General features: G+C 34.4%; 3 protein-coding genes across 5 annotated transcripts; 1 reads left to right on the top strand and 2 right to left on the bottom strand.

The window, feature by feature from the left end:
• Positions 1-2,721: 2,721 nt before the first annotated feature.
• Positions 2,722-7,654, bottom strand: LOC133876970 (tRNA dimethylallyltransferase 2). Of its 2 annotated transcripts, none has more exons than XM_062315191.1 (10): positions 7,372-7,654; positions 7,183-7,262; positions 7,005-7,073; positions 6,682-6,754; positions 6,489-6,610; positions 5,324-5,398; positions 4,312-4,734; positions 3,577-3,652; positions 3,303-3,466; positions 2,722-3,115 (listed from the first exon to the last, which is right to left on the bottom strand). In XM_062315191.1, exons 1-10 carry the CDS (start codon positions 7,610-7,612, stop codon positions 2,975-2,977), a joined length of 1,464 nt encoding a protein of 487 aa, XP_062171175.1. In that variant the 5' UTR covers positions 7,613-7,654; the 3' UTR covers positions 2,722-2,974. The 2 variants fall into 2 exon arrangements, with proteins under 2 accessions (XP_062171175.1, XP_062171176.1); XM_062315192.1 differs by having other exon boundaries at positions 6,489-6,595.
• Positions 7,655-11,225: 3,571 nt separating this feature from the next.
• On the top strand, positions 11,226-13,209 carry LOC133878238 (uncharacterized). Its single transcript, XM_062316770.1, has 4 exons — positions 11,226-11,636; positions 12,130-12,240; positions 12,825-12,905; positions 13,022-13,209. Exons 1-4 carry the CDS (start codon positions 11,382-11,384, stop codon positions 13,094-13,096), a joined length of 522 nt encoding a protein of 173 aa, XP_062172754.1. The 5' UTR covers positions 11,226-11,381; the 3' UTR covers positions 13,097-13,209.
• Positions 13,210-15,469: 2,260 nt separating this feature from the next.
• Positions 15,470-24,822, bottom strand: LOC133877848 (pleiotropic drug resistance protein 2-like). 2 transcript variants are annotated; one of them, XM_062316281.1, is made up of 20 exons: positions 24,196-24,822; positions 23,602-23,722; positions 23,428-23,516; positions 22,220-22,304; positions 21,604-21,894; positions 21,429-21,519; positions 20,397-21,297; positions 20,120-20,280; positions 19,653-19,756; positions 19,353-19,512; positions 19,175-19,255; positions 18,683-18,813; positions 18,193-18,525; positions 17,773-18,063; positions 17,585-17,668; positions 17,136-17,269; positions 16,813-17,040; positions 16,451-16,622; positions 16,073-16,327; positions 15,470-15,890 (listed from the first exon to the last, which is right to left on the bottom strand). In XM_062316281.1, the coding sequence occupies exons 1-20, from the start codon at positions 24,552-24,554 to the stop codon at positions 15,621-15,623; spliced, it is 4,341 nt and encodes a 1,446-aa protein (XP_062172265.1). In that variant the 5' UTR covers positions 24,555-24,822; the 3' UTR covers positions 15,470-15,620. The 2 variants fall into 2 exon arrangements, with proteins under 2 accessions (XP_062172265.1, XP_062172264.1); XM_062316280.1 differs by having other exon boundaries at positions 21,429-21,894.
• Between the last annotated feature and the right edge of the window lie 622 nt (positions 24,823-25,444).

Raw genomic sequence — 25,444 nt, 5'->3', positions numbered from 1 at the left:
TATATAGAATTAGTTCATCTTGTTTGCATCTTTAAAATAAATCCATATGGTTTGACTCTATGTAAAAGTGGTCCTTCCGTTGCCATTTCTAACGAAAATTAATGTCACGTGATTATATTTAAGGGAGAGATCGGCACAATGAGCAGTTTGGAAGATATTGACAATAAAATAGTAGTTTAAGTGAAGTATGTATATTTTTTCCTAATATTAATGATATATTGACACGTGGCAATCTAACCTAAATTAAACATTAAAAATAATTAGGTAAATAATGCAATTTTTAGTTTTTTTTTTATTTTTTAAAAAAAAGAAACAAAATAAAACAAATGAGGGTAGCACTTGGCCTCTCCTCACATAGGGGTGGTCGGTCACTCCTCTCATGTATGGCAGATTTTGGGCCTCGTCTCCACCGCCGATCTACCCCATCACCAGGGCATTTTGGCGCTACTGGAGCTCGAGACCGAGTCTGCTACTGTGGAGGATGTTTTCTTAAGAGAGTTTGATTGCATAATTGGTTTGGGTATGAGTTTTAGACTTCTCATCTAGGGAGAGAGAGAAGTAAAAAAATAAATATATAAATAAATAAAGTTTGAAAAATAATATTTAAATAAAGTAGATAGTGAAATAGATAATTTGTTGAAGTTTTTATTGAAAAGATAATAGTTAAAACAGAAAAATGTGTGTTTTGGATAGCTAAAATAGCAACTACTGCTAGAGTTGCTTATGTTCACACTATAAGGAAAAAAAAAATGTTAAAATATCTACTCTATTGGACAAAAAAAAAAAAAAAGGGGTCATAATAGTCTAATTTGGCTATTATGCAGGGATGAAAATGCGGATGCGGTTATTAGCAATATCCGTATTTGCATAATGTGGTTATTACTTTTAGGTATATACATCTAGACCATGTGATTACTATCCGCATCCGCGTAATTATTGACTTATTAAATGCGGTTATTATCCGCTCTTTGCATATGAAGTAATGACTATTTTAGATTACTATCTAAATCTATATACAATATTAAATAATGCGGTTATTATTATATGTAAGCTTAAATAAATTAAGATTTCACTTGTTACACAATTTATAAACCAAAGATAGTCATTGTCTCATAGAGTAATGGAAATTTGGATTACCCAATAAAAAAAAATAAAAAAAATTCTCATAATAGTCTAATTTGGCTATTATGTAGGGGTGAAAATGCGGATGTGGTTATTAGCAATATCCGCATCTGCATAATGTGCTTATCACTTTTAAGTATTCACATCAACACCATATGATTGCTATCCGCATCGGCGCAATTATTGAGTTATTAAATGCGGTTATTATCCGCTCTCCGCATATGAGGTAATAACTATTTTACATTACTATCTAAATCTATATACAATATTAAATAATGCAGTTATTACTACATGCGAGCTTAAATAAATGAAGATTTCACTTATTACATAATTTACGAGTCATAGATGGTCATTGTCTCATAGAGTGATGAGAATTTGGATTACTTTAAAAAAAAAAAAAAAAAAAAAAAAAAAAAAAAAAAGGAGTAAATGTAGTGAGATATGACTTTTAGATGATAATGAAAAAAACCTATCATAACCTAAAGATCTTAAACTTACCAAATTCAAAATGACGTCGTTGTAGTGAATTTAATTAAATATATAATATACATAAAGTGAATGCAGATGTGGTTAATAACCGCATTTGCATATCATAAAACCACAATCCGCATCCTCACATGCAGATAATTGTTTTTGCTATATGCGGATAACAGTTAAGTGCATATAATGGATATAAACGATTATTATCCGCTTGCATTTTTACCCTAATATGGATCATTTGTCAATTCTGTTAAAGATGCTATTAAAGGCAAAATTTGGAAGCATGTGTGGGACAGACTTTACTGAAAAAAGGTATATTTTCAGATCGATTCAAAGGAAGACTGGAAGTGTCATTATACTACAACTACTAATAGTACTACTCGATTTACCAATTCTATTACTATATAATCTATTCACGTGAATTATCTACTTATCTTTTTTTTAAAAAATTAAAATTAAAAAAATTAAAAATAAAATAAAAATTAAAAAAAAGGAAAAAAAAAAAAAAGACCACTATAGATGGGCTATCTTATACTGATTTACTTGTGGAAGGTTGAAACTAAAAAAACAAAAGAAATTAAGGCAACTACATACCATAATACATGCTCGTATTTGACAAAAGAAGCTTTGTCGCCTACCGGAACAAGAAAACACCCACTAATACATTGCCTTCATCAACAAATACTGCTTTTCTAATTCTGCCCCATTCATGCATTTTTTATTTATTTTTTTTAAAGAAAAAAAAAAAAGAGAGAGATATGATCAAGAGTCTCTAAAATTCTTAGGGTATTCTATCAAGTAGATTTCTTCAAATCTCAGCCATCGGTTTAGAATTCAATGGTTGAGATGTTATTATATCAGCAATCATTGGCAACTACCACTTTTAACAACAAAACAGTTCCATATTTATCCATATGTTGAAAGTGATAACTGTTAATGTGACAAAATCTAAACAATTGAAATTCAGACCAAAGATTGAGATTTGAAAACATGATCTACTGTAAAAATGCTAGGGAGTCTTGATCAAGACACATGAAAGGACCTAAACTGGACACTATTGAATTATTAACACTCGTTAAAACATAAGACTAACCACCTATTACCATATCAAACTAACCATACTTCTGTTGTAAGAGAACCAACAAATTCTATTATTATATCATGCAAATCATAAACTAATATATATATATAAAAAAAGAGGAGAGGAGGTGGGGTTACGTTTTGTAGCAACAACAACTTTTGGTACTTCCATGGCAACCCTCTACAAATCTCACTGCACCCATAGTTCATGCCATTCAGTGTCATCCAACCATGAACAACGAATATACCAGCTTGAAAGGCAGAGATGGATGATACTGAGCATTCAAGGCGTCTAGCTACAGTCAGGATGTTGCTGCTCCAGCGAGTAAAAACCTTGAGACTTCCTAAGCCGGGAAATACGTTTCCGATGACCACGGCCCTGTTTGTGTTGTTCCCACTCATGGAATCCTCTAAGTACTTGATCCCCACAAGCCTACCAATGGAAAAAATAAATTTTTTTTAAAAAAAAAAGAATCATAAAACATGCACACGTTAAAGCCAGCAACCACGTCCGAAGAGGTAGCAGATTTAAACACAACAAGAAAGATAGAACTAAAAAATATGGCTAAAGAACAGCAAACAGGAATGATATCCCAGAAAGTGTCCCACATATTGCTGACCTTGCATGTATATTGAGTCCACAAGTCCCTCTGGATTAATTTCTGACTCGTCCTATTTGGAGCTTCCGAATAAGCCATTGAGCTACCATTCTCATTAAGGAAAGATCTAATAATCTTTGCTGCGGGTTCAACCACTCGTGAAGCCCATAATTCATCTGACTTGCCTAGAATATGAGAACACTCAATTTGATTCAGAATATCTGGCAGATATGTTTCCAATGAGAAAACATTACTGTACAGCCAAAAAAAACCAAAGAGAGCATAGAAGGCATACATGATATGGATTCCGTTGCGTCAACAAGATGAATGTTCCATCCAAACAATGTTTGCAGGCGATTTAACCTCCTTTTCTGTATGAAAACAAAATTGTATTACGAAAAGCTTCACCTTGATCTGTGATCATAAAACTGTCAAACTACTACCATGCTAATACGTTCAGGACTGGCACTTACTACTCAGATTCACTCAAATCTATGCGATCTATCAGGACATCTTTACCCCTCAAAACAAAGAGGTAGATGAAGAAAGTAAAGATATTAATAATAAAAAATTCACATGGGTCTACAGCTAGAGAATTGCTAGATTGGTTCTGGGGATAGAGATAACTTGAAACTCATTTCTTCCCTATAACATGTTAATCCTAATCGAGGATGACAAAGTTAATTACACACTGAAAATTCTAAGAGAGAAAACATTGGAAAATCTGAAAGAATGACTATGGGTGGAGGAAAATCCAGCATTGACACATCTAGCAATGGGGCAAATATTTCTCTTTCAGTATTTAGGCACAATTAGAGAGCTTAATAAATAATCAAGGACTTGACCACTATAAACGTAAATATCTCATGATCTATATATGCCAAAAATATAGCACGACTGTAGGAACTGCAAATCTATTGGGACATATAGCAACTGCAAATCTATTAGGGAGAGGGAAAAAAAAAAATGAAGGTAATTTCATAGGAATAGATATCTAAGAAATTCATGAAACAGTTTAAACTATACTAACTTGACGACGAACAAGTCTTCGGGTGTTTAATTTCATTTTCTCAATGGCTTCTTTTAGCATCAGTTTGGGCTGCTTATCATTTAAGAAATCCAAGATAACCCCAATATTCTCCATCGACATTCTGTTACCCTCGTTGATTGACTTCAGGGAGAGGGACCGATCAGTTGAATCACTTTCTGCATCATCCTTGCCCTCAAAAGTACAAACTCTCAAAAAAAATTCAAACTCCCGAACACCTATGGCTTGTCGCAGACCTCGAGTATAATCCGCATTCGGTCTGTAAATGTCCAAGACTTCATTAAGCAATCCAGCTTCTATCATGCAGTCAACTCTTTGTTCCACATACCGGTCCAATACAGGGAGAGAAGAATCCACACATATAAAACAGCAATTGTATCTAAAATTATCAACTCGACCCCAGTTCTGCCCTGCCACATGTAAGATATTAACAGAATTCAAAAGCATGTAGGCCATATTTGTTTGTATCTCCTCATCAGAACAAGAAAAAAAAATGTTGATGGACATTGATCTAATCAGACTGCAAATTTTGAAAAGAAGAATAAATTTACAAAAAGCCAGAAACAAGAATCTGACAGAATTGAAAGAAAACTATAACATCTTATGCACATGAATCCTTGAGTAACCAGAAGCATCTTAGACTATGTACACCATTTGAACTATGTTGGCAGGTACATGCAATTGCAGTATCCATTGGACAAAATTTACAGAGGAAAATATTTGGTGCATCGCAATAACAGTATAACAATCAGCTCATAGACCATATCAGAATAAAACACGATAAAATTATAAGTGAGGATGTCTCAAGGGTGCCAAAACTACAGCTGAAGAAAAAATAAAAAGAAATAAAAATTATTAGAAATTAACTCCTCTGAATTGCAATATATAAAGCCTTTTTCAAGAATCACGACAACTTCTGAAAGGAAAGAAGAAGTTCCAATATCATAAATGTGACACAATTATGACCAAATAAATACAAATCAATATTACGAACCTCAGCAGCCTTTTCCTGAAAAAGTTTGCTAGGGAGAACACCAGAGCGAGCATACAAATTGAGGTATTGACTAATCTGCAAAAGATTAAACCAAAAAGAGTAATTCAAACATTGTTTTCAGATAGATAATGCATTAATATATACAAGATCTGCACATAAGCATATCGGACTGCAAAAGCTACATAAGATTGGATAATAACTGACATCAAGGCATATTTTGAAACCTTTAAACCCCAAGCATACCACTGCACTGAAAAACGAAATCTTCATAATAATGACAAATAAAACCTTACATCAATAGTCATAAATCTTTTGGGGGAAGTGGGGGAAGTGACATTAAAAAGATTTCCACCTCCATTGCAATTGCACAAAAGAAAACACTTCTTGAGAAAATCAGATAGAAAAAGGTTTTAGAGAATAAATCAAAGTTAAATACATCTCTACTTCCATGTGACATTTCAAATACTCTTTTCTTTTCAGATATGGATGAAGTCATTCAAAGGACATGATCTTGATAACAATAAGAACATTTGACCCTATAACACAATTAATATATCAGCACCAGTAAAGTACTACATATGATCAGAGAATAAGGCCAACACATATATAAATAAGAAATAATAATAGAACAGCCACAGAAGAAGAATGATGAACCAATACCAATATAGCTAGAAAATCATGTGCATAATTTTCATTCATCTAGTCCAACCTACATATGTTTATATGAAACTATGTTGATATGCAAGTATATAACCTAGGAAGATTGATATGCAAAAACCATCAGCAACAAACTCCAAATTGAGGTGAGCCTAAAGAAGATGATCAAGCCACTAGGACTACCTTAGGCCATGCCTTATTTTAGCTGTGGCAAACCAACGTGGCAATCTGTCCATTTTACTGCCAACAGCTACAATAAATTTCATTCACAATTATTGCCCAACTAGTAAGAACTACTTCTTCTCTTTTCCAAGATAAATATGTTCCTCGGTATAACAGTTGATTCCATTAAGAGTCAAGGCAGAAAGATATTTGTAGAATTACAAACAATGTCAATAATTACGCCCCAAAAACAAATTTATACTGCACACAACAGAGCTATATTGTAAATACACCCTGGCTTATAATTTCAAGGAGAAAAGTACGGATATTAAATTGGCATCCTTACTCTTCTATGATTGTTCGGATGGATTCTGTTTGCTGCAACTGGATCAATGTCCTTGAGATGGTCATAACTATAGTCCTTGCTGTCTCTCCCAAAATCAAGCTCATTATCTGGGTGTTCTTCTCCTATGAAACTATAGGGGTGAGGTGAATTTAAAGCAAGTATGGAAGTTAAAGGCTCTAGGATTGCTATTTACCAGGGGGGGCATGTAAACAGATTTCATCAGTATCTTCTGCTGAATCATCTAAGAGGAATGGACTTACAAGAGCCTGAATAGAATAAACAAGCCACCAAAAAAAAAAGGGGGGGAATAATCATGCTGTGAAAGTAAAAGCATTGATCTTAGACTTGTAATAAATAAATTAGAAGAGAAACCTCTTGCATTTAACATACCACAAAATTCACTGTTATCAAAGATTCATTCCATGAGAAGAAGATTACAAAATTTAACAATAATTAATTTTTACTACGAATTTAATCACCTTCACTGATAAAGAACAGGATGAAACAATCCCCCACCTGGATATAATAATTTGTACCCCCAACTATGACTGGGATGCAGTTGCGAGACACTATATCATTGATGAGCTGAAATTCCAAATGCCAAGTCAAGTCTAAAATTACACAGAAGGCAATATATTCTGGTAAAACAATGTTTGAAACTAACTTACAGACCTACAAAAAAAAACTAACTTACAGGAATAGCAGAATCTCGAAAATCCTTGGCCGTGAATTCCACGTTTGGGCTTATAGTCCCCAAAAGATGATGCGGCACTCCTACACTCATGTCACCCAAACGTAAATTTCACACACAAACAGACACACACACCGGAAGAGCATACAAAAGAGAGAGAGAGAGAGAGAGAGAGAGAGAGAGAGTAGTGACCCTTTTGCTCATGGAGGGGAACCTTGTTGGTGAGAACATCCAGGCCTTGGTAGACCTGCATAGAATCAGCGTTGATGATCTCGATGGGGAAGTGGGACGCCAAATCAACGGCAAGCCTTGACTTCCCGGAGCCTGTGGGACCCATTATCACCACCAACTTTGGCTTCTCTTCATCATTTTCCGGTCTCACATTGCTAGGGTTTAGGTTTAAGGCCCCCTGTGCGTCAGTGCCGCTCTCCATCTCTCTGCCTCTGTGCCCCAACAAGGGAAGTAGACAGTTATATTAGTTGGGCCAAACCATGCCCACTTATATATTATGGGACTTTCCATGAGTTTTGGACCTTCGAGTTAGAGACTATCTTTATCTTCTTAAAATTAATATATAATTTTTAAAACTATCATCCGATTAAAAGTAGACATTGATCCATCTTAAATCTAACGGTGAATTTTAAAGTCATATAAACTTTGATAGGATAAAAATAAATTGTTGATAGCATTACTCCATTTGTTGGGATTGAGATCCACGATAATTTGGTCTGTTCGGGTGTTGAATTCGAAGATTATTCGAATTTATTGTGCGAATTACAAAATTTGACTTTGTAAGATAAAATTTAAAAAAATTTAAAAAAGTTGAATAAAATATATTCTTTTTTTTGAAAATAAATAGAATATTATTCAGAATAATATTCAAAACAAACACACTTAACCATTTAAAATTGCTAGCAAAATAATGCCCTTTTTTTATCTATTTTCACTATTCTCAAAGAAGATAGAGAATTAGTTTATTATTATTATTATTATTAATTTAACTTATGCATTGTTAAGCTACTCTTCTAAGCAAATTTATTAAGTATTGTAGCAAATATTTAAATCATTAGTCAAAATAGCTAGTCGAATGTATATACATATAGTTGCTATCCAAGATATATGTTGAAAATATATATAAAATTTACCTGTCCAAATAAATTTTGAAATGTCCGACCTCACTCTATTTGGGTCCAAGAGTCAAAAATTGTTATAGGCTCCAACTTACTGTCAACCGTCTTGAGCATATTAGCCGAAATAATAAGAATCACTAGACTCTGCGTTTGTTTCATTTAAAATATTTTTAAATATTTGGTACAGATGAAAAATATTGGTTAACAACAAATTAATTTTTGAGTTAACAACAAATTTGGCACAATAAAATAAAAAATTGCTTACGTTTATCAAAAGATGTAATTGCATTGACAATTAAATAAAACAGGAGGAGAAGTGTGTGTAGGAAAAAGTTATACTATTTTAATTGATGGGATAATTGCACTTATCTTTGCCTATTGGCTTTCTATCATTATATGTCTATGGTGGGGTTTGGGATGGACTCATTTACAAGATAAAAGATATAGAACAACTCTTTTTTTTTTCTTTTTCTTTTTCTTTTTTTCTTTTTTATCCTTCTAAATTTGATGTATTTTTTAAAATTATTATTGGATAAAAATCTAATAGTAGTCCATTTCAAATTCAATGATAATTTTAAAAATCACATCGACTTTAAGATGATAAAAAGAACACAAAAAAATGGTTCTTAATATTACTCTATGTAGTCCGGGACAAAGGTAGGTAAGGGCCATGCCCCCAGTTCATTTGGAATATATATATATATGTCTTATGAAAAATTTGTATTTATACTTTAATCACATATTTTAATATATTTTTGTTTGGCCCCTTCCCATCTAAATGTCTGGTTCTATCCCTGTATATGTATATAGTACTCTGCCCTTGAATTTTCTTTCTTTAATTTATTTGAGTGGTTTACTGGCAATGTCCAAAGAGCATAAATGCTGAGTGAGAAAAAAAAAAGTCAAGTTAGCCTAGAAATGTGATTTAAAAATATACGATTTAAAAAATTTATTTTTAAAAATGTAATTAAGTGTTGGGTAAGATCACAGTTTTAATTCTAAAATTGTGTGTTTTTAAAAACATACATTCTTACCTACGATTTGAAAATGTAAATTTTTTTTTACGTTTTTCAAATCACAAATTTTTAAAAACGCACTCTCAAATAATACATTTTTTACGATTAGGTTTAAAAATCGTACTTTTTGCCTGTAAAAATATTGTACCAAAAGCACCCTAAGAAAATACAATTTGACCCTTTTTAATGAAGATATGAGCACTTTGCCAAACCCACCCCAAGCCAAACGATGGTGGCCAAGTCACCTACAAGGCTCTTGGGATGGTTTCGGCCAACCTCATTTTGCTCTTTGGGGTGACCAAACCAGCCCCAAGGGTCTTGGCCGGGGGGTGGTTCGGCCACCTCGGGCCCCATCGGCTATGGGGTGGATCGAGCCACCCCTCTATTTTAATTTTTTCAAATTTTTTTTTTAAAGGTTTTTAATATTTTTAGTTTTTAAATTGTTTAATTTTTTTTAATGAGGTATAAGACAAGTGGCAGTTTGTTAAAAGTGTTGACGTAGATTTTTGTCAATTTTTGAATGAAAGTTGAACAAAAATACAATCTCCGTCTTCTATCATAAACGAAGTACTATTTACGATATAAAATAATCAACATATAACAACATATTAACAAATTCTTTAAACCACGTGTAACAAAAAAATAATAACACAAGTTTCAATACGTACGTACTTCAAGCTTGCCCGTTGCATCCATGAATTGCATGCACAACAATATTTGTGTTGTATCTTTTTACCATACTTCGAAACTCACAAATAGAATATTAGAATTTGTTGAGGATGTTTTAAATTTGTCAGCCTTGCCTCCCACGACCAGAAACCGAATCCACCCGTTAGCACGTCTTCTACTTGTGAATTGGCGAACCACCAAACCAAAACCAGCAGCCATGGTTGTGCTTGTTACCCACAACTTCAAGAGCTCTCACACTTTCAATTTGTTTAGACGGAAAACCTTTTTGAAAAAGTTTTTCATTTTTATTTTTTGGTGTTTAATATAACCGAAAATCTCGATCTACTAATAGCAAATACTATATATATATATATATATATTTAAAAAAAAAAAAGTTACTAATTAAAGTGGAGATTCTTCCTTGTAAGTCCAAGCTGTAATGGTAATCATATGTGATAAAGGCAGCTAGCTAGCTTAGCTGCTGCCAAACTCTCCTAATCTGCCTTCTACCCTAAGGCTCCAGCTGGCCTCCTTATATCTTTTCTATAGGTGAGCCTTTACTGTCCACTCCACGAACTAAACTTCCAACCCAAGCAGCCTGCCCTGGCCTCTTCATGAAAACAATATAATTACCAATAATCTTTCACACTATTCACCCAGTTTTTACATAACATCATAGTTAATTACATGAAGTAAAAGCAAAAATATTTACTATATGTACATGCAACGGCAAAGGAAATGTTATAATTAACCCATCTTTTTTCTTCATATGAACTGATATTGTAACTTACATCCACATGTGTATCTATGTTGACATAAAAAAACGTTACCCAAGTGAGAAGAAAAACAGCAGTTAGCTGAATTTGCCAATGTACCAACTTGAGAAAATAGCTACCTAACCAATAGAGGCCCATCTAGCTAGCTAGATTCTTCACCAAGTTTGTCTCAAATAAATTGAAAGGAATTATGTATATATAGATCGATATATACTCCATGCCTGATAATTTCTCCTCCACGTACGTACAAGTTTTGATGGTGTTAATTGAGAAGGCGTTCGAGTAAAGTTGAGAAGAAATTAAGCTCAAGGTATTTGAGTAGGTCCTTAATTACTCTATAACAATAAATTAAGTGGGCATGCAGGTATTTTTGTCATTTCAGCTTGAACAGTAATATTAATTTGTTATGTTTTTTTGTAAAATATAAGCTAGCTAGTTGCCTAGTTGGCCTGTTTCATATATACCTTTAAAGCCAGCCATATATGCTCACAACCACCTAAGGCAGGAGAAAGAGAGCCATCATTCCTGTGAAAAAGAGCAAAAGACCAAAGAGAGAAATTAATATATAAGATCAGTGTTATACGTTGTACGTGGAGGTAGGGGCGGCAGCCATGGCAGCTCAAAGACAGATGTTGGAGCAGCAACAATACTCGCAGGTGCAGCGGTTGAAGAACTCGGGAATCCTCAGCTGCAATGGGAGCCCGACAATGGAGGACAAGGAAGAGGACATGTCACGGTCGGCGCTTGCTTTGTTCCGCGCAAAGGAAGAGGAAATTGAGAAGAAGAAGACGGAGGTGAGGGACAAGGTGCATGCTCAGATGGGCCGTGTCGAAGAAGAAACTAAGCGCCTCGCTGATATTCGGGAAGTATGTTTAACAACAAAACCTTAAGCTTAATTACTTAATTACGCCTTATCCAATTTAATTTAATTATGGGCTGCTAAGCATTAATCATGTTCCGCTAAGCAAAATTACTCTTTATTTTAGCTCAAAGGTTACTTTTTCTTCTTTCTTTTTTTTTTTTTCTTCTTTCTATTTTAGCTACTAATTACTTTTTCAAAGCATATACATCTTGCTCTCTATTCTAACTATCAACTTTTACTATTTTATTTAAATATTTATTTTTAAAAAATTTCTTTACTCTTTTTTTGAAGAAATAATTTGGAATAGAGAGTACTAAACCTCTCCTTCTGATTTACATATGCTAATTAGAAAACCATTTAAAAAAAATATATTGAAAAAATTGAACATCAACCAACCGTGATATTCTGTGTATTTATAATTAATTTATCTCTATAAGTTATTATATTGATGATATATAAATAGTGGATTCTTTAAAACAATAAAGTCGATCTATTAGGAGCTGGAGGCTCTCACAGATCCACTGAGGAAAGAAGTTGCACTCGTTCGCAAGAGGATAGATACAGTTAACAAAGAGTTAAAGCCACTGGGGCAAAGCTGCCAAAAGAAGGTGAATGGAGTTTTTATACTTCTGTTTTTACTTAATTACTGTTGTTGTTTTCCACAATCTTTATACCAAAGAAGCTATTTGTTAAGACTTAAGAGGCATCTGATTGCGTCTTCATGAACATGAAACCATTTCATTTCGTTTTACATCAATAAATTCTATGTAGAATTTGATGAATTGACTTCAGTTTCGTTATATATATATATATATATAGTCAGCTTGTTAAAGTATTGATTAAATTATTAAATTTACTCAGAGTATAAATAAATTATGATTTAACATGTCTCTATCATTCACCTCTCTATTTCAAGAAGGTTTGAACCCACACATGAAAAGCTCAATTATAAAAAATGTTGAATCTCATCACTCGGAAGTTAAGATGATCATTACAAATTATGGACAATATTATTGTGCCTAAAATAATAGTACGTAGAACATGATCATGGATCATGTAATGCCTCATGCAAGCTTAATTCTTAATTTGTCATGATGATATTACCCTTAATCAAATCAAGGCATTAAGGCAAAGATGTTTTAACTTAATTTTAAAGTTCCTTAATTTAAAATTTTTGTTGATTTTGTTACAGGAGAGAGAGTACAAGGAAGCCCTTGAGTCTCTGAATGAGAAAAGCAGGGAAAAAGCTCAACTAGTTACCAAATTAATGGAGGTGAATATTAGTTAACTTCATTTTAAACATAGGCAACTCAAAATCTTCATCTCTAGCTCATGCATTCCTAACAATTGTTTTTTGCTGCTTTTCTTGTATGAACTTTTGTTGATCAGCTGGTGAGTGAAAGTGAGAGACTAAGGATGAAGAAGCTGGAGGAGCTCTGCAAAAATGTAGATACCTTGAAATAAGATGAGTTAATAATTATAATTAAAGAAAACCAGATGGGTGCTCGCGTGGTGTAATTAGCTAGAGATCGAGTAGCTGTTTTTGAATTTTTCATATATATTTTGTGATTTCTTAATTTCTCTGTATTAATTTCACTGGTTTTCCATGGAAGGTTTTCTGATTTAGGGAATTGAAACAAATTAATGACCACCAAGAATGTCTGTCACTGAACACTTAACTTTTGTCTTTTCAATGTTCTTTTATATAATATATATGAATAGAAATGTGAGATATATTCCTTTGAAGTTAAGTTGAAGTGGACGTTTTCATCTCAATATAAAATATTCTACAGCTTTCTTCCTTTTTTTTTGTGACCGTCCTAATTGTCTCATTCGCAAGAACTAGTTTATGCATGGGTAAATGCACCCAGGCTGATCATTGTACTGTCGCTTCTTGCCGAGACATATGCAGGAGCATTTATGGCCTTGGTATTCTGCCGAAACGTTTAGAGTCAAAGAGTTGTTGCTTTTACTACTCAAGTGTACGTTGTTGCTGACGAGCATGAATTAAACCCCCTTTACCTTGTGAAATATGTTTACCTTTGATTGCTTGGCCAATATATTTATTGGATCTCAACTCTCAAGTATATGAGAAAAATAAATGAAAAAAGATTTTTTTTTTAAAAAAAAAAAATTGATAGAGGGTGGGGGAGATATTCGATGTTAAGTAGAAGTTTGAATAAATAAAGCAACTATACGCTACAATGAAAAAAAAAAAAAAAAGTGAGATATGCCAATATGTAGGCATGAAATTAGAGTTGGAAATTACTGAAATATTTCCTCTTGTGTCACTAAATAAGTCACCAATCTCAATCAACGAATGGACGTGCCACCAAGAATATTACTTCAGATCCAAAATTAATGGTGTGAAAGCACCTCCAACACATCTTCCTTCCACGAGTATAAACTTATTTATTGGCAACATATCCTAATCCTAGGGTAATTGAAAGATCTTAAAAAGGAAATTAATCAAAAAAAAAAAAAAAATTCTAGAAAAATCTGAAAATACAAAAATCATAAAATTACTAAAAACCCGAAAAACAAGAAATACTAACATTGCTAAGACAATATTAAAAAATAAAAATAATAATCTTTGTCTCCATTGAAATTGAGGAGTAACTCATCCTATATCACAATGTAAAAACATATAATTTAAGAAAGAAATGAGAACAAGAAAGAGAGACATAGAATTAAGGTGGCTCGGTCTATGGTCTATATTTACACGTCAAAGCCTTTCCTTTGGCTACATCTTAATTTCTTAATTCATTTGATTGTATACAAGTCTCTATTTAAGAGAATAGTTTGAATGTTACAAATCTCTTCTATTTCTATTAACAACAAAAAATCTAATTTATCATCTTGTAACTCTTGTCTCTTAAGTGCTTGTAACTCTTGTCTCTTGAATGTATGTAACTCTTGTCTCAATACGCCCCCGCAAACCCAACGGTAGATTACGGACGTTGAGATTTGATCTTGAACATCAAAGGGCTAGAAGAAAAAAAAAATGGCTACTTGGCTTGAATTGAAACATTAGTTTCTATGACCTAAATTTAGACTTCGCAATTCTGACCGACATCGACTACTATGGTCGGGACTTGGACATCGGCGATTTTGGCCAGCATAGGCCACTATGGCCGGAATTTGGACATCGGCAACTTTAGCCGGAAGCAGCTACTATGGCCGAAACCTCGGCATGCCATCTTGACAAAGAGAGATACTCATGTGGCTATGGGAAGAGAAATAGCTAAGGCACAAGATCAGAAAATGTGGAAGGATGAGAAAACCGAAGAAAAAATGTTTTTTTTTTTAATAGTAAAAAGAAATTATGTCTTTTTACTATTAATCTCATATACTATGTAAAAACATATAATTTAAGAAAGAAATAAGTACAAGAAAGACAGATATAGAATTACGGTGGTTCGACCTATGGCCTACATTTACACATCAAAGCCTTTTTTTTTTTGCTACATCTTGATTCTTTAATTCATTTGATTGTATACAAGACTCTATTTATAGAGAAATATTTTGAACGTTACAAATCTCTTATACTTCTATTAACAAAAATAAATCTAATTTATCATCTTGTAACTCTTGTCTTTTGAGTGTTTGTAACTCGTGTCTCTTGAATACATGTAACTCTTGTTTCAACACACAAACCTAAACCAGTTAAGAAATATGTATCCCAAACTCGTCAAGACCCAATTAGATTTTCTAAGTTTTATCTCAAACACATTCTATTTATATTGGTGAAATCCAAACTTGTTCTAGACCCACTTATTAAAAAACAAAGATGCACAGCTGGAACAATGATATCTCTGTGTAGCATGCATCACCATGAAAACTTATAACTACAATCAAACATGAAAATCTGCGAAAACTAAATCACAGTAACTTTACATTCTGATAGAGCCAAGCCAAGCAAAATTATACAAAAGTTGGAGAGAGAGAGAGAGAAAACAGAGGCTTTTTTGGTACACAATAAAGTTCCTCATCTCCTTTGGAAGTTAAGGAATTTGATGCCATAGGCAAAGACAAAGAAGAAGAGGAGGACCCAACCAATATGGGCGAAGACTATAGGGACAAGAAAGTCATAGTGAAAACCCATGTAGTCCTTAAGGAATGCATCTACAGCCTTTGGTTTTGAACCAGGAATTTCAAGTAAATTCTTCATGTCTCCAACTTGAGATGTGAAAATTCCATAGATTGTCCAAGCGACTGGGGAAGCCCAGTAGTACCACCTCCACCATATGGGGATCAGCTGCAATATTGACAAAGCATAAAGATTTATGATTGCAATAACAAGGAGAGACTATTTGTTCTTACTATTCTTAGTTTTTGGAAGTAATCCAAAATATTTCGTTTGTTGGGTCACTGTTAGTTGTTGGTTTCAACTTTGTCATGCCTGACAATGAAACAAGCTTTGGTCTTGAAATTACATACCGGCCTAGGGATGAGGAAACCAGAGAACAAGTTCCAAAAGCTCAGGAAGAAGGACATAACAATTGCAGCAATTTGATGGCCCGGAGTCAGTGCAACAACCATCATCCCGTACATTGAGAAGTATGTAAAGCACATGAATAGGAAGTAGTAGAAATACAAGAACTTTTCCAACTTCCACTGGAATCCAATCATCGAGTATAGAAGAAGAGAATACACAAATGTTTGAATTGCAACATAAATTGTCTCAATAGCCATCTGTAGCAAAAATGTTGTCCATCAGTACATATACAAAATATATTTATATAGTCTTTCAAGAGAATTGAAGATTTGATACACAAACACACTCATTGTAACTCAGAACAACTTCCAATCTCTTACTTGAGAAAATGAATAAGGCAACTCTGAATACATTCCAGCTGCTCTTTCGCGGTAAAAGACTATTCTTTCTACCGCCACCACAGACTGCACGGCAGAAGCATTGGTAGCTCCAAGGAAAAAAACAGCAGCATAGGTAGCTCCCAATAGATTAATCAGATCTTGTTGTTTGTGTCTATTGACAAAATAAGATACAAATAACTTCATATAGTTCCCAAATTCTAGGTAAGAAACAAGAAGTACGAAATTGTTTCTATGCTGATTCCCACAAATAGAAGACATACTCTTAAAAGTGAATTTAGATGGGTAATAAACTCATAGAAACAAAAGAAAATGAAATTTAGCATGAAGAATTTTAGACTTACATTTGGTCTCCTTTGCTCCAGAAGATAACACCAAAAAGAATACCAATGACAATCGTCATGAAAAAACGAATTGCATTGTACTGTGAGTTTCTCCAGTATGACCAATGCTGCTTCCAAAAACAAGCAATGCATTGAGTTATAAAGCTTTGGGAGTACTGTGTGGGAAAGTAAAGATCCTCAGAACCTAGTTGTGGAGTGCTTAGTTCCTTGATAAGTTCCTGATTTCTTCTGAAGAATTGAAAAGAAAAAATCAAGAATAAATTAGTACAAATCCAAACAGATTGGCAATAAAAAAGAGAGAACAAAATCTCCATAATACTCACCTGTAAAGGTCAGAGTTGGCATAAACTTCCGCAAAATCAATGTCAAGTTGAGCCTCAATTGCAGTAGAACTAACATCTAACATCCAAGTAGCCGGATTGTATCCTTTGTTAATCTTGGAAACCCCTGGGATAGCCTACAAGAAAATCTCAATATTAGTCAAACTTGTATTTAGAGAATTACAAGTATAAGCTTCATAATCTTAAAATATTGACAAGAATAGTCTAAATTGAACAATTTAATTCAAGAAAATGAGTTGATCATTAAAGGGATCTGGCATTGATTATGCAACTAGATCTAGCAATAATATGGCAAGGGACTGTTAGAAGCTTGAACAATAACATGTTGGAAAGAAGTTCAGCTAAGAGTTTTATGGAATTTGATGTCAAAACATTTCTTGTCTACAACATGAACAACCGGAATCAAGCATGCAAGAAAAATGCGAACTCACCTCAAAGTATTCAACAAGTTTGTGAGAATGGAGACCAAGAGGTCCGGCATAAATCGCTAGTCCTCCTCTTTTCATCAAGAAGAGCTGGAATCATAAGACAATATGAAGGTGAAACAATACGCATGAAATGATGTTACGGCATACAAGAAACATGTAATTGATTGAACAAGCTAAATATTGAACCATACCTCATCAAACGATTCAAAGATGTCAATGCTCGGTTGGTGAATTGTGCAAACAACAGTTCGTCCTGTATCCACTGTGTTTCTTACAGTACGCATGACTATAGCAGCAGCTCTAGCATCAAGGCCTGATGTGGGCTCATCCATAAAGATGATGGAGGGGTTAGCAACCAACTCCACGGCAATGGTGAGCCTCTTTCTCTGCTCAGTTGAAAGACCATCAATTCCTGGAAGTCCAACTAGAGCATTCCTCAATGAGTTAAGCTCAACTAACTCCGTAACTTCATCGACAAACATCTATAAGAATCAAGAAAATCACTGTCAACTTTATTGTCCATCTGATTCAGTTTCTCATATTCAACACAAACTATAGAATAATATGATAAATTGCCAAAAAGAGGTAACTCTCGTCAATAAGTAACATGCCTTTCGTGTTTCCTTCTTTACATTCGAAGCAAGACGCAACCAGGCAGAGTATACCAAAGATTCATATACAGTAACATACGGGGAATGGATGTCGTTCTGTTCACAATAACCGCTCACCCTAGCAAATGTGGCTTGGTTCTTTGGGTAACCAGAGATGCTAATACTTCCTTCAATATATCCATCAGTCTTTCTTCCTGCTAAGACATCCATCAAGGTAGTCTTTCCAGCACCACTGACACCAACTAATGCTGTTAGTATACCAGGTTGGAAAGCGCCACTAACATCTCGCAGCAACTGCAGTCGAGTCTCATCAACACCCTGGCTCTTCATTTCCTGAAAAATGAGACAAAAATAAGACTTTTCACTAGCAACTTAATAAGTTAGCAAACAAACATCAAGTAATTGTTTTTTTTTTTTGTATTTTTTGTATTGCTTCACATATGAAGAAAAACACTTTAATACATATATTCGTGCTAAAAAAGTGACTTACTACTGGCATATCAACATAGTAATTCACATGGTTGAAAGCAAGTGAAAGGGGTTGGAAAGGCAAAACCATTCCTCGCTTAGCTTGAACAGAGTTGACAGTTCCTTGAACATTTCTCACTTGCATATCTATACCTGTAATGGTGATTACTATTAGACTGGCAAAATAATGTGATAGTGGCACTGGTATCCTAGATGTAAGGCATATGCAATAAAATTAGTACTACAACATGATCATATGGATGAAGAATGGTGCAAATGTTGAATAAGAATTTTGCAGCATGGTCATAATTATCACATAATATTTTTCTTACTAACATCAGGTTCGATGCCCTAGCAGTAGTGAAGAAATATCAAGTAGATGTTTTGATTGATAATACATAACATTTATGTCAAATGGCTACTTCACCAAATGTCTCACAATATGTCATACTTCCAGAATAGTGCAAACATCCAAGTTAAGATACAAAAGAAACAAAAGTATAATCCCACAAACCTTCTAAATCGGATTCCAATTGTTGCTTAGGCTTGCTTTCGAACTCATCATCCAGAATCACAACTTTGGTATCACTGAGAGCTGACATTGAGTTGAAAGGAAACAACAGAAAGTTAACACATGAATCTCATTGCCATATGAAAAACCAATATAACAAATGCGAAGTATATTTACTTACGCTTCAAAATTGTCAGGGCTGCAATGAAAAGAAGATTGAACAGAAGAGAAAACCCAAAGAGTGCTGCAATACAAATCCAATACCAATATTCTTCAGTAAACAGGCCTCTTTCCTTGAGAAGGGTCTTTCCAACAGTTGGTTGACTAGAGTTGACTATAGGCTGTACCAAACAAATAACAAAGATATTAAGCTTATATCTACGAGTGAAAATTTGAATTTAACAATGGTATATATTTATATATGTTATGTATGGGGAGAACTAAATTGAAATGATAAAATTCACTGCATCAAGAAACTCACAGTGCTCCATCTGTCATCAAGAAACTCATTAATAGCAATTGCATTTTGTCCATACATCATGGGAGAAATGTAGTAGCCCCATATCATCCACGACTCAATGTCATCTGTGCGCCAAGTTGAGAATGAATTTTTTAATATCTTAGAACATACGAAACAATCTAAACTGTTAGAATATATATTTTCCATGTTAAGTTGATAATGAAATATTCTCTATTTTAGGGTTGATTAGAATGATTACTATACTTGTATTCCCTCATCTACCATAGTTTTCCTATAAATAGAAACCTTTGTATTATAAACACAATCAAGTCAATGAAAGCACAATATAGCACTTAAAAAAATTCACATAGGTGTCTAACACCGAACCACCCCAAAAATTCACAATGATGGTCCAGGTATTAGATGTGTATAGGAAATATACTTTGATGATAAAATATTCTTAACAGTGAACATAGATGGATTCTAACCTTTAGAAACAATGAAACCTCCAAGCACGAATACCATTAGTAGTGTAAAGGTACCAAGTGTATTTGCAACAACTTGAGTTCTTCCCGCGGCTGCAATGAAACGGAAGAGGCAAAGTGCCATCTGATGTATGCCAAAGAAAGCCAAGAACTGTTTGAAGAACCTAAACATATAGGACATATGTCAAGAGAAGTACCTTTCATTTGTCAAACTATTAGATTCTAACGTTCATTAAGCATTAAAAGGCTAACGCTAGGAGAACAAATATTTAGTACTTACCTACTGGCCCCAGGTGCAAACCCAATGGTGTAATATGTAAGAATGATCCAAATACCAGATTCCATCAATGAAATTGGAATTCGAAGGAGCCAAATGGGCACTGCAAAAGCCCATGCAGGGTAGAATAAGAAATCTCTCTGTTTGAAGAACACAGGAAGCCTGAAAACCGTCATTGCAAGTTCTGCCATCCCATTAAACATGACATTAACGAGACTAAAAAATAGTGCTCCCCAAAATTTTGCTCCATCTTCTATTTGACCAGATTTCATTTCTGTTCTTAAGAACACAGTCAATGCTATTGTAGCCATGATTGTTATCTGAATAGTTTTGAATATATGTATGAATGAGTTGCGCTTCATCAGTAACCATTCCCTCGATAAACAAGCCTTGAAGAGTTCCATGTTGGAGATCCCGTACTTTTCTCTCACCAAAGCAGCAGGATGGGTGCTGGATTTATCATAAGGAACTCTTAAATCTTCCAAGAGTTGTTGGCCAATGTGAAAGGAGTTGAAGACCCTTACAAACTCCGGTACAGAGATATATCTGTAAGGTTGGTTCTTTTTGAACCAATATTGTTCTTGGTCCTTATTGGAAGTTACTTCCTGTAGAAAGTCTGCAACACCTTTCCTCTCTGGACATTTGAAGCCTGTATATTCAAAGAAGTCAAGAACATTCTCACGCGGACCTTGGTAAACAATCTGACCCTCAGAAAGAAGAATAATGTCATCAAAAAGATCGAAGGTCTCAGGCGCAGGCTGCAAGAGAGAGATGACCATGGTGACATCCATGATATGAACCATCTGTTTCATGAACTTGACAATCTGAAATGTAGTGGAGCTGTCTAGCCCCGTTGATATTTCATCCATGAAAAATGCTTTTGCTGGTCCAGCCAACATTTCTCCTACACTCAATACAAACACTTTCAGCTTAAAATTCAAAAAATAGTTTTTGTCTCTTATTTTCAATCTACATTAACAACTAGTGTAAGATTATTGTTATCCCTCCAAAATCTTATATGTTATTAACACATACCAGTAGTTACACGCTTCTTCTGTCCACCAGAAATACCCCTTCTCATGTCATCTCCCACCATGATATCACCACAAATATCCAATCCGAGTATCTGTATTGGAAACCATAAGAAGTTAGGCTCTTCATATAGCATACAAGAAAAATATAAAATGAACCAACAAGCTAAATGACGAACCCTGAGAACATAATCTGTAGTCAAACTCGTCTCATGTCCGGCCAAAGCTGTAGCTTTCATGAAGGCATCAATCTCAGGGTCTGGTTGAATTCCCTTCTTTTTCTCCCGTTTAGACAGCTCTAACAACATTTCATACCTGGTACCAACTCCTAGACAACGTCCGGAGAAATCTAATGTCTCACGAACAGTCATCTCACCATAATGGAGATCATGCTGGCTAATGTAAGCACTGGTTCTTTGAGCTACAAATTCATTGAATTCATGACCACAGTAGGTGACTTTCCCAGTTACCTGTCCATAACCCCAATTCATTAAAAACTAATTGAGTCTATGTGTTAGTGGAAACTAAAAGGATTAGCAAAAACATAATAAGTATTGTTAAATCATCACTTATCCCAAAAGCTTAAGTTGATAAGAGTTGATGAATTTAATTATTTAATTTATATTCTAACACTCCCCTTCATATGTGGATCTAATCTCTCCCTTAATAAGAAATGCTTAACACGTATTGAAATGAGAAATGAATGACAGAAATAAGGTTCGAATTCAGGACATTTATTTTAATACCATGTTAAATTACTGCTTATACAAATGGGAGGGGGGGAGAAGGACAAACCCTTAAATCATCAGCCAATTTCCCAGCAAGTCCTTGTAGCAACGTTGTTTTCCCCGACCCAGGAGGCCCCAGAAGCAATGTCATCCTAAAAAAAGACAAGTCAATAATTAAAGTGAGTTCATAAAAGAAAATTTGAAAAGAACCAAAAAAAAAAAAAAAAACATTGGCAACTAAACATAAATAGTAGTAACATAGTAGTTTTTTTTAGGGGTGTATAAACGGAGCGGTTATAACCGCTTTAAATCCACTAACCGCTTTCAAAAACGGTTATAAATAACCGCTTAGGCGGAGGCAATTAGTGGTTATAGGATTTGGGAAAAGTGGTTAATAACCCCTAACTGCTTATTATATATATATAGAGAGAGAGTAATTCTAATAGAACATTAAGTGTCCATTAATTGTCCATAAAAAAATGAGGTGGCTTTTAAAATCACCATTTGATCAAAATCATCATTTGATCAATCACATGCACAACGGTGATTTTAAAAGTCATCTCATTTTTTTATGAATACTTGATGGACACTTAATGTAAATGAAGAATTACTCATATATATATATATATATATATATATATATATATATAGAGAGAGAGAGAGAGAGAGAGAGAGAGAGTAATTCTAATAGTACATTAAGTGTCCATAAAAAAATGAGGTGGCTTTTAAAATCACCATTTGATTAAAATCATCATTTGATCAATCACATGCACAACGGTGATTTTAAAAGTCATCTCATTTCTTTATGGACACTTGATTGACACTTAATGTAAATGAAGAATTACTCATATATATATAATTTTAGATTTGTAATGTTTTGGATTTATATTTGGATTTGTTTGTATTTTGTTATGTTTTAGATTTGTATTTGGATTTGGATTTGGATTTGGATTTGTTACTATTTTGGATTTAATTTAGATTTAAAACCTGCACTAAAACCGGCCCAAAAGTGGCCAAAATCGACCCAAAACCCAAATTGAAAAGCGGTTACACAACCGCCGGTTATCTACTCAATAACCGCTAACCTGCAGTTATAAAAATAACCGCCTCCGCCTAGGCAGTTAGCAGTTGCGATTGGTAAAATCCAATAACCGCCAGTTATAACCGTTTGTACACCCATAATTTTTTTTATGGGGTTTTAGCATATATAATAAATATGAGATCGCAGCAAAAGACATTAGTATACTGCAACTGCTACAGAATTCATGAACATACCTTGATGGTCTGACTATGCCGCTTAGATCTTGGAGTATCTTGACAACTCTTTTCTTTGATGGAGAGAGTCCAATGATTCCAAGAACTCCCTTTTCACATTGTAAAAATTATAACTTGAGGAAGAAAACATTGAAAGCTACCTGCAAAATGCTTTAACAAGAGAGAAACTATTACCTCTACTGCATTCAAGGTGGAATTAAGCAGGGTTGGAAGTGCTCTGGTCCCAACATATGCGTCTCCCTCAACTGATAATTTCTGGAATCTAACTTCAATTTTAGGAATCTCTATTCCTACCCTGTCGATCTCCAACAAATTCAACAGTCAATAATATTTTAGATCGGAAGGATAAATCATTAACTTTTGCTTCCGTCGACAAAAAACAAAAACAAAAGGAAGGAAAATAGAAGCCGAAGAATTCAAAGTCTTATGTTCTCCAAGAAATGGATTTCACCTCAACAATACCAAACGCCAGTCAATTTGCCTGCTACAACTTTTGCCTTACCTGAGTTGACCTTATTCTTTTTTCGAAACCAAAGCAACCAAAAACCAATAGAGTCAATATCTAATCCTTGTATGATGTTCTCCATTTTCTCAGCACCCAAACAAAGAAGAAAACATACACACACACACACACACACATATATATATATATATGTATGTATGTATACATACAGATGTATTTATGTTCGTATGAGAGGTAAGTCACTTGTGCCTCACAAAGTATCAAGTCTAAAGTTACAACAACAAAAAGAAATCATGGAAACCAACCTATCAGTTCTGGCCCTGAGCCTCCTGAGGAACTTCTCATTGTCCTCCTCAACAAATTTGAGAATGCTCTCCATCAACTGCTTCTTTTCTTGAGTGCCAAGCTTTGTGACATCAATCTCACCATGCACAACCCTCCCATTGCTCATCACCTGTCTTAGCATCCCTGTCCTCAGCCTATCATACGTGGGCAGCCTCTCTATCGCCGCCCACTTCAACTCCTCCTCGTCGTTCGCCACCTGCCGGCCACTCCGCTGAAACACGTCCGGTTCATTCCACATCTCTCTCGTACTCGTCGACCGCCAACTCCTACTACTACTCATCTGCCTCACCAAGTCCTCTCCGACCAATGCTGCCGCCATTTTTTTACTTCTCCAGCCGTTGCCAAAACCTCAAGATTTTGAACAACGGGCCGAATTAAAATCCTCACTCTATGCTAAAAAGTTTTGTCACCCAGTGTAGCAAAATGATAAACAACAAAACTCTTGGGGTTCTTGCTCTTGCATGTCCTGTCTAACAGTTCTGAAAGAATCAATGAAATGCTAACCAAATATGCACATACTTATGAAGCCAATATTCCCGCGCTTTTGAGCATTTGCGTGTGTTTGGTGTGTGAGAAAACGTGGAAAAAGAGAGAGACAGTAGTGGTCGTACGGGGAGAGGTTTATATATATATATATTGGTTTTCAAAATTCTTGCTCTGATCGACTGTTATTTTTATTTTATTTTTTTTGTAGAAATGTTTTCACAGTTATCACTCTATTCAAACTTAATCTTTTTGGGTTTCATTTATTTATTTATTTTTATTTTGTTGGTCAAAGTGGGACTGCTTCAAATCGTTCACCGAATCACCATGGCTGAACTAGTCCTAGGAAGTAGGAGCACTGAAACTACATCATCTCCTCATCTGTCTCTATAATTCCGTCATAGTATTAATATTATATATATGCCCCATGTTAATCTAATGAAATATTTGAATTTAAAAGAATGGTAAAATATATATATATATATATATATATATATATATGCATATCTGCAGCATTTGACTACAGATGGGAACGCAGTGCAACTCATGATGCGTCACTTTGGGAGACTTTGTGGAATAAATGGAGCAAAAAAATGTAGAAAACGAAGCTGCCAAATGGATAGTGGTAAGCCGTGGAACGGCTGCTATACATTGCGATGCTATTTCTCTTTAAATATATTATCATCCAATTGTGGTATATATTTTATGGAAAAAAATATACATATT

The sequence above is a fragment of the Alnus glutinosa genome, chromosome 9 (assembly GCF_958979055.1).
Source record: "Alnus glutinosa chromosome 9, dhAlnGlut1.1, whole genome shotgun sequence".
Classification (NCBI taxonomy): Eukaryota; Viridiplantae; Streptophyta; class Magnoliopsida; order Fagales; family Betulaceae; genus Alnus; species Alnus glutinosa.
This window is presented reverse-complemented; position numbering and strand designations above follow the sequence as displayed.

Coding starts and splice junctions, on each gene's coding strand:
- LOC133876970 (XM_062315191.1), bottom strand. CDS start 7,612: ATGGAGAGCGGCACTGACGCACAGGGGGCCTTAAACCTAAACCCTAGC. Junction 7,263..7,371: donor TCCCCTCCATGAGCAAAAGG/GTCACTACTCTC, acceptor ACATGAGTGTAG/GAGTGCCGCATCATCTTTTG. Junction 6,611..6,681: donor CTGTTTACATGCCCCCCCTG/GTAAATAGCAAT, acceptor ATAGTTTCATAG/GAGAAGAACACCCAGATAAT.
- LOC133878238 (XM_062316770.1), top strand. CDS start 11,382: ATGGCAGCTCAAAGACAGATGTTGGAGCAGCAACAATACTCGCAGGTG. Junction 11,637..12,129: donor GCCTCGCTGATATTCGGGAA/GTATGTTTAACA, acceptor TCGATCTATTAG/GAGCTGGAGGCTCTCACAGA. Junction 12,241..12,824: donor GGCAAAGCTGCCAAAAGAAG/GTGAATGGAGTT, acceptor ATTTTGTTACAG/GAGAGAGAGTACAAGGAAGC.
- LOC133877848 (XM_062316280.1), bottom strand. CDS start 24,554: ATGGCGGCAGCATTGGTCGGAGAGGACTTGGTGAGGCAGATGAGTAGT. Junction 21,895..22,219: donor AATTGGCTGATGATTTAAGG/GTTTGTCCTTCT, acceptor GGTTATGGACAG/GTAACTGGGAAAGTCACCTA. Junction 17,041..17,135: donor GCCAACTCTGACCTTTACAG/GTGAGTATTATG, acceptor TCAATTCTTCAG/AAGAAATCAGGAACTTATCA.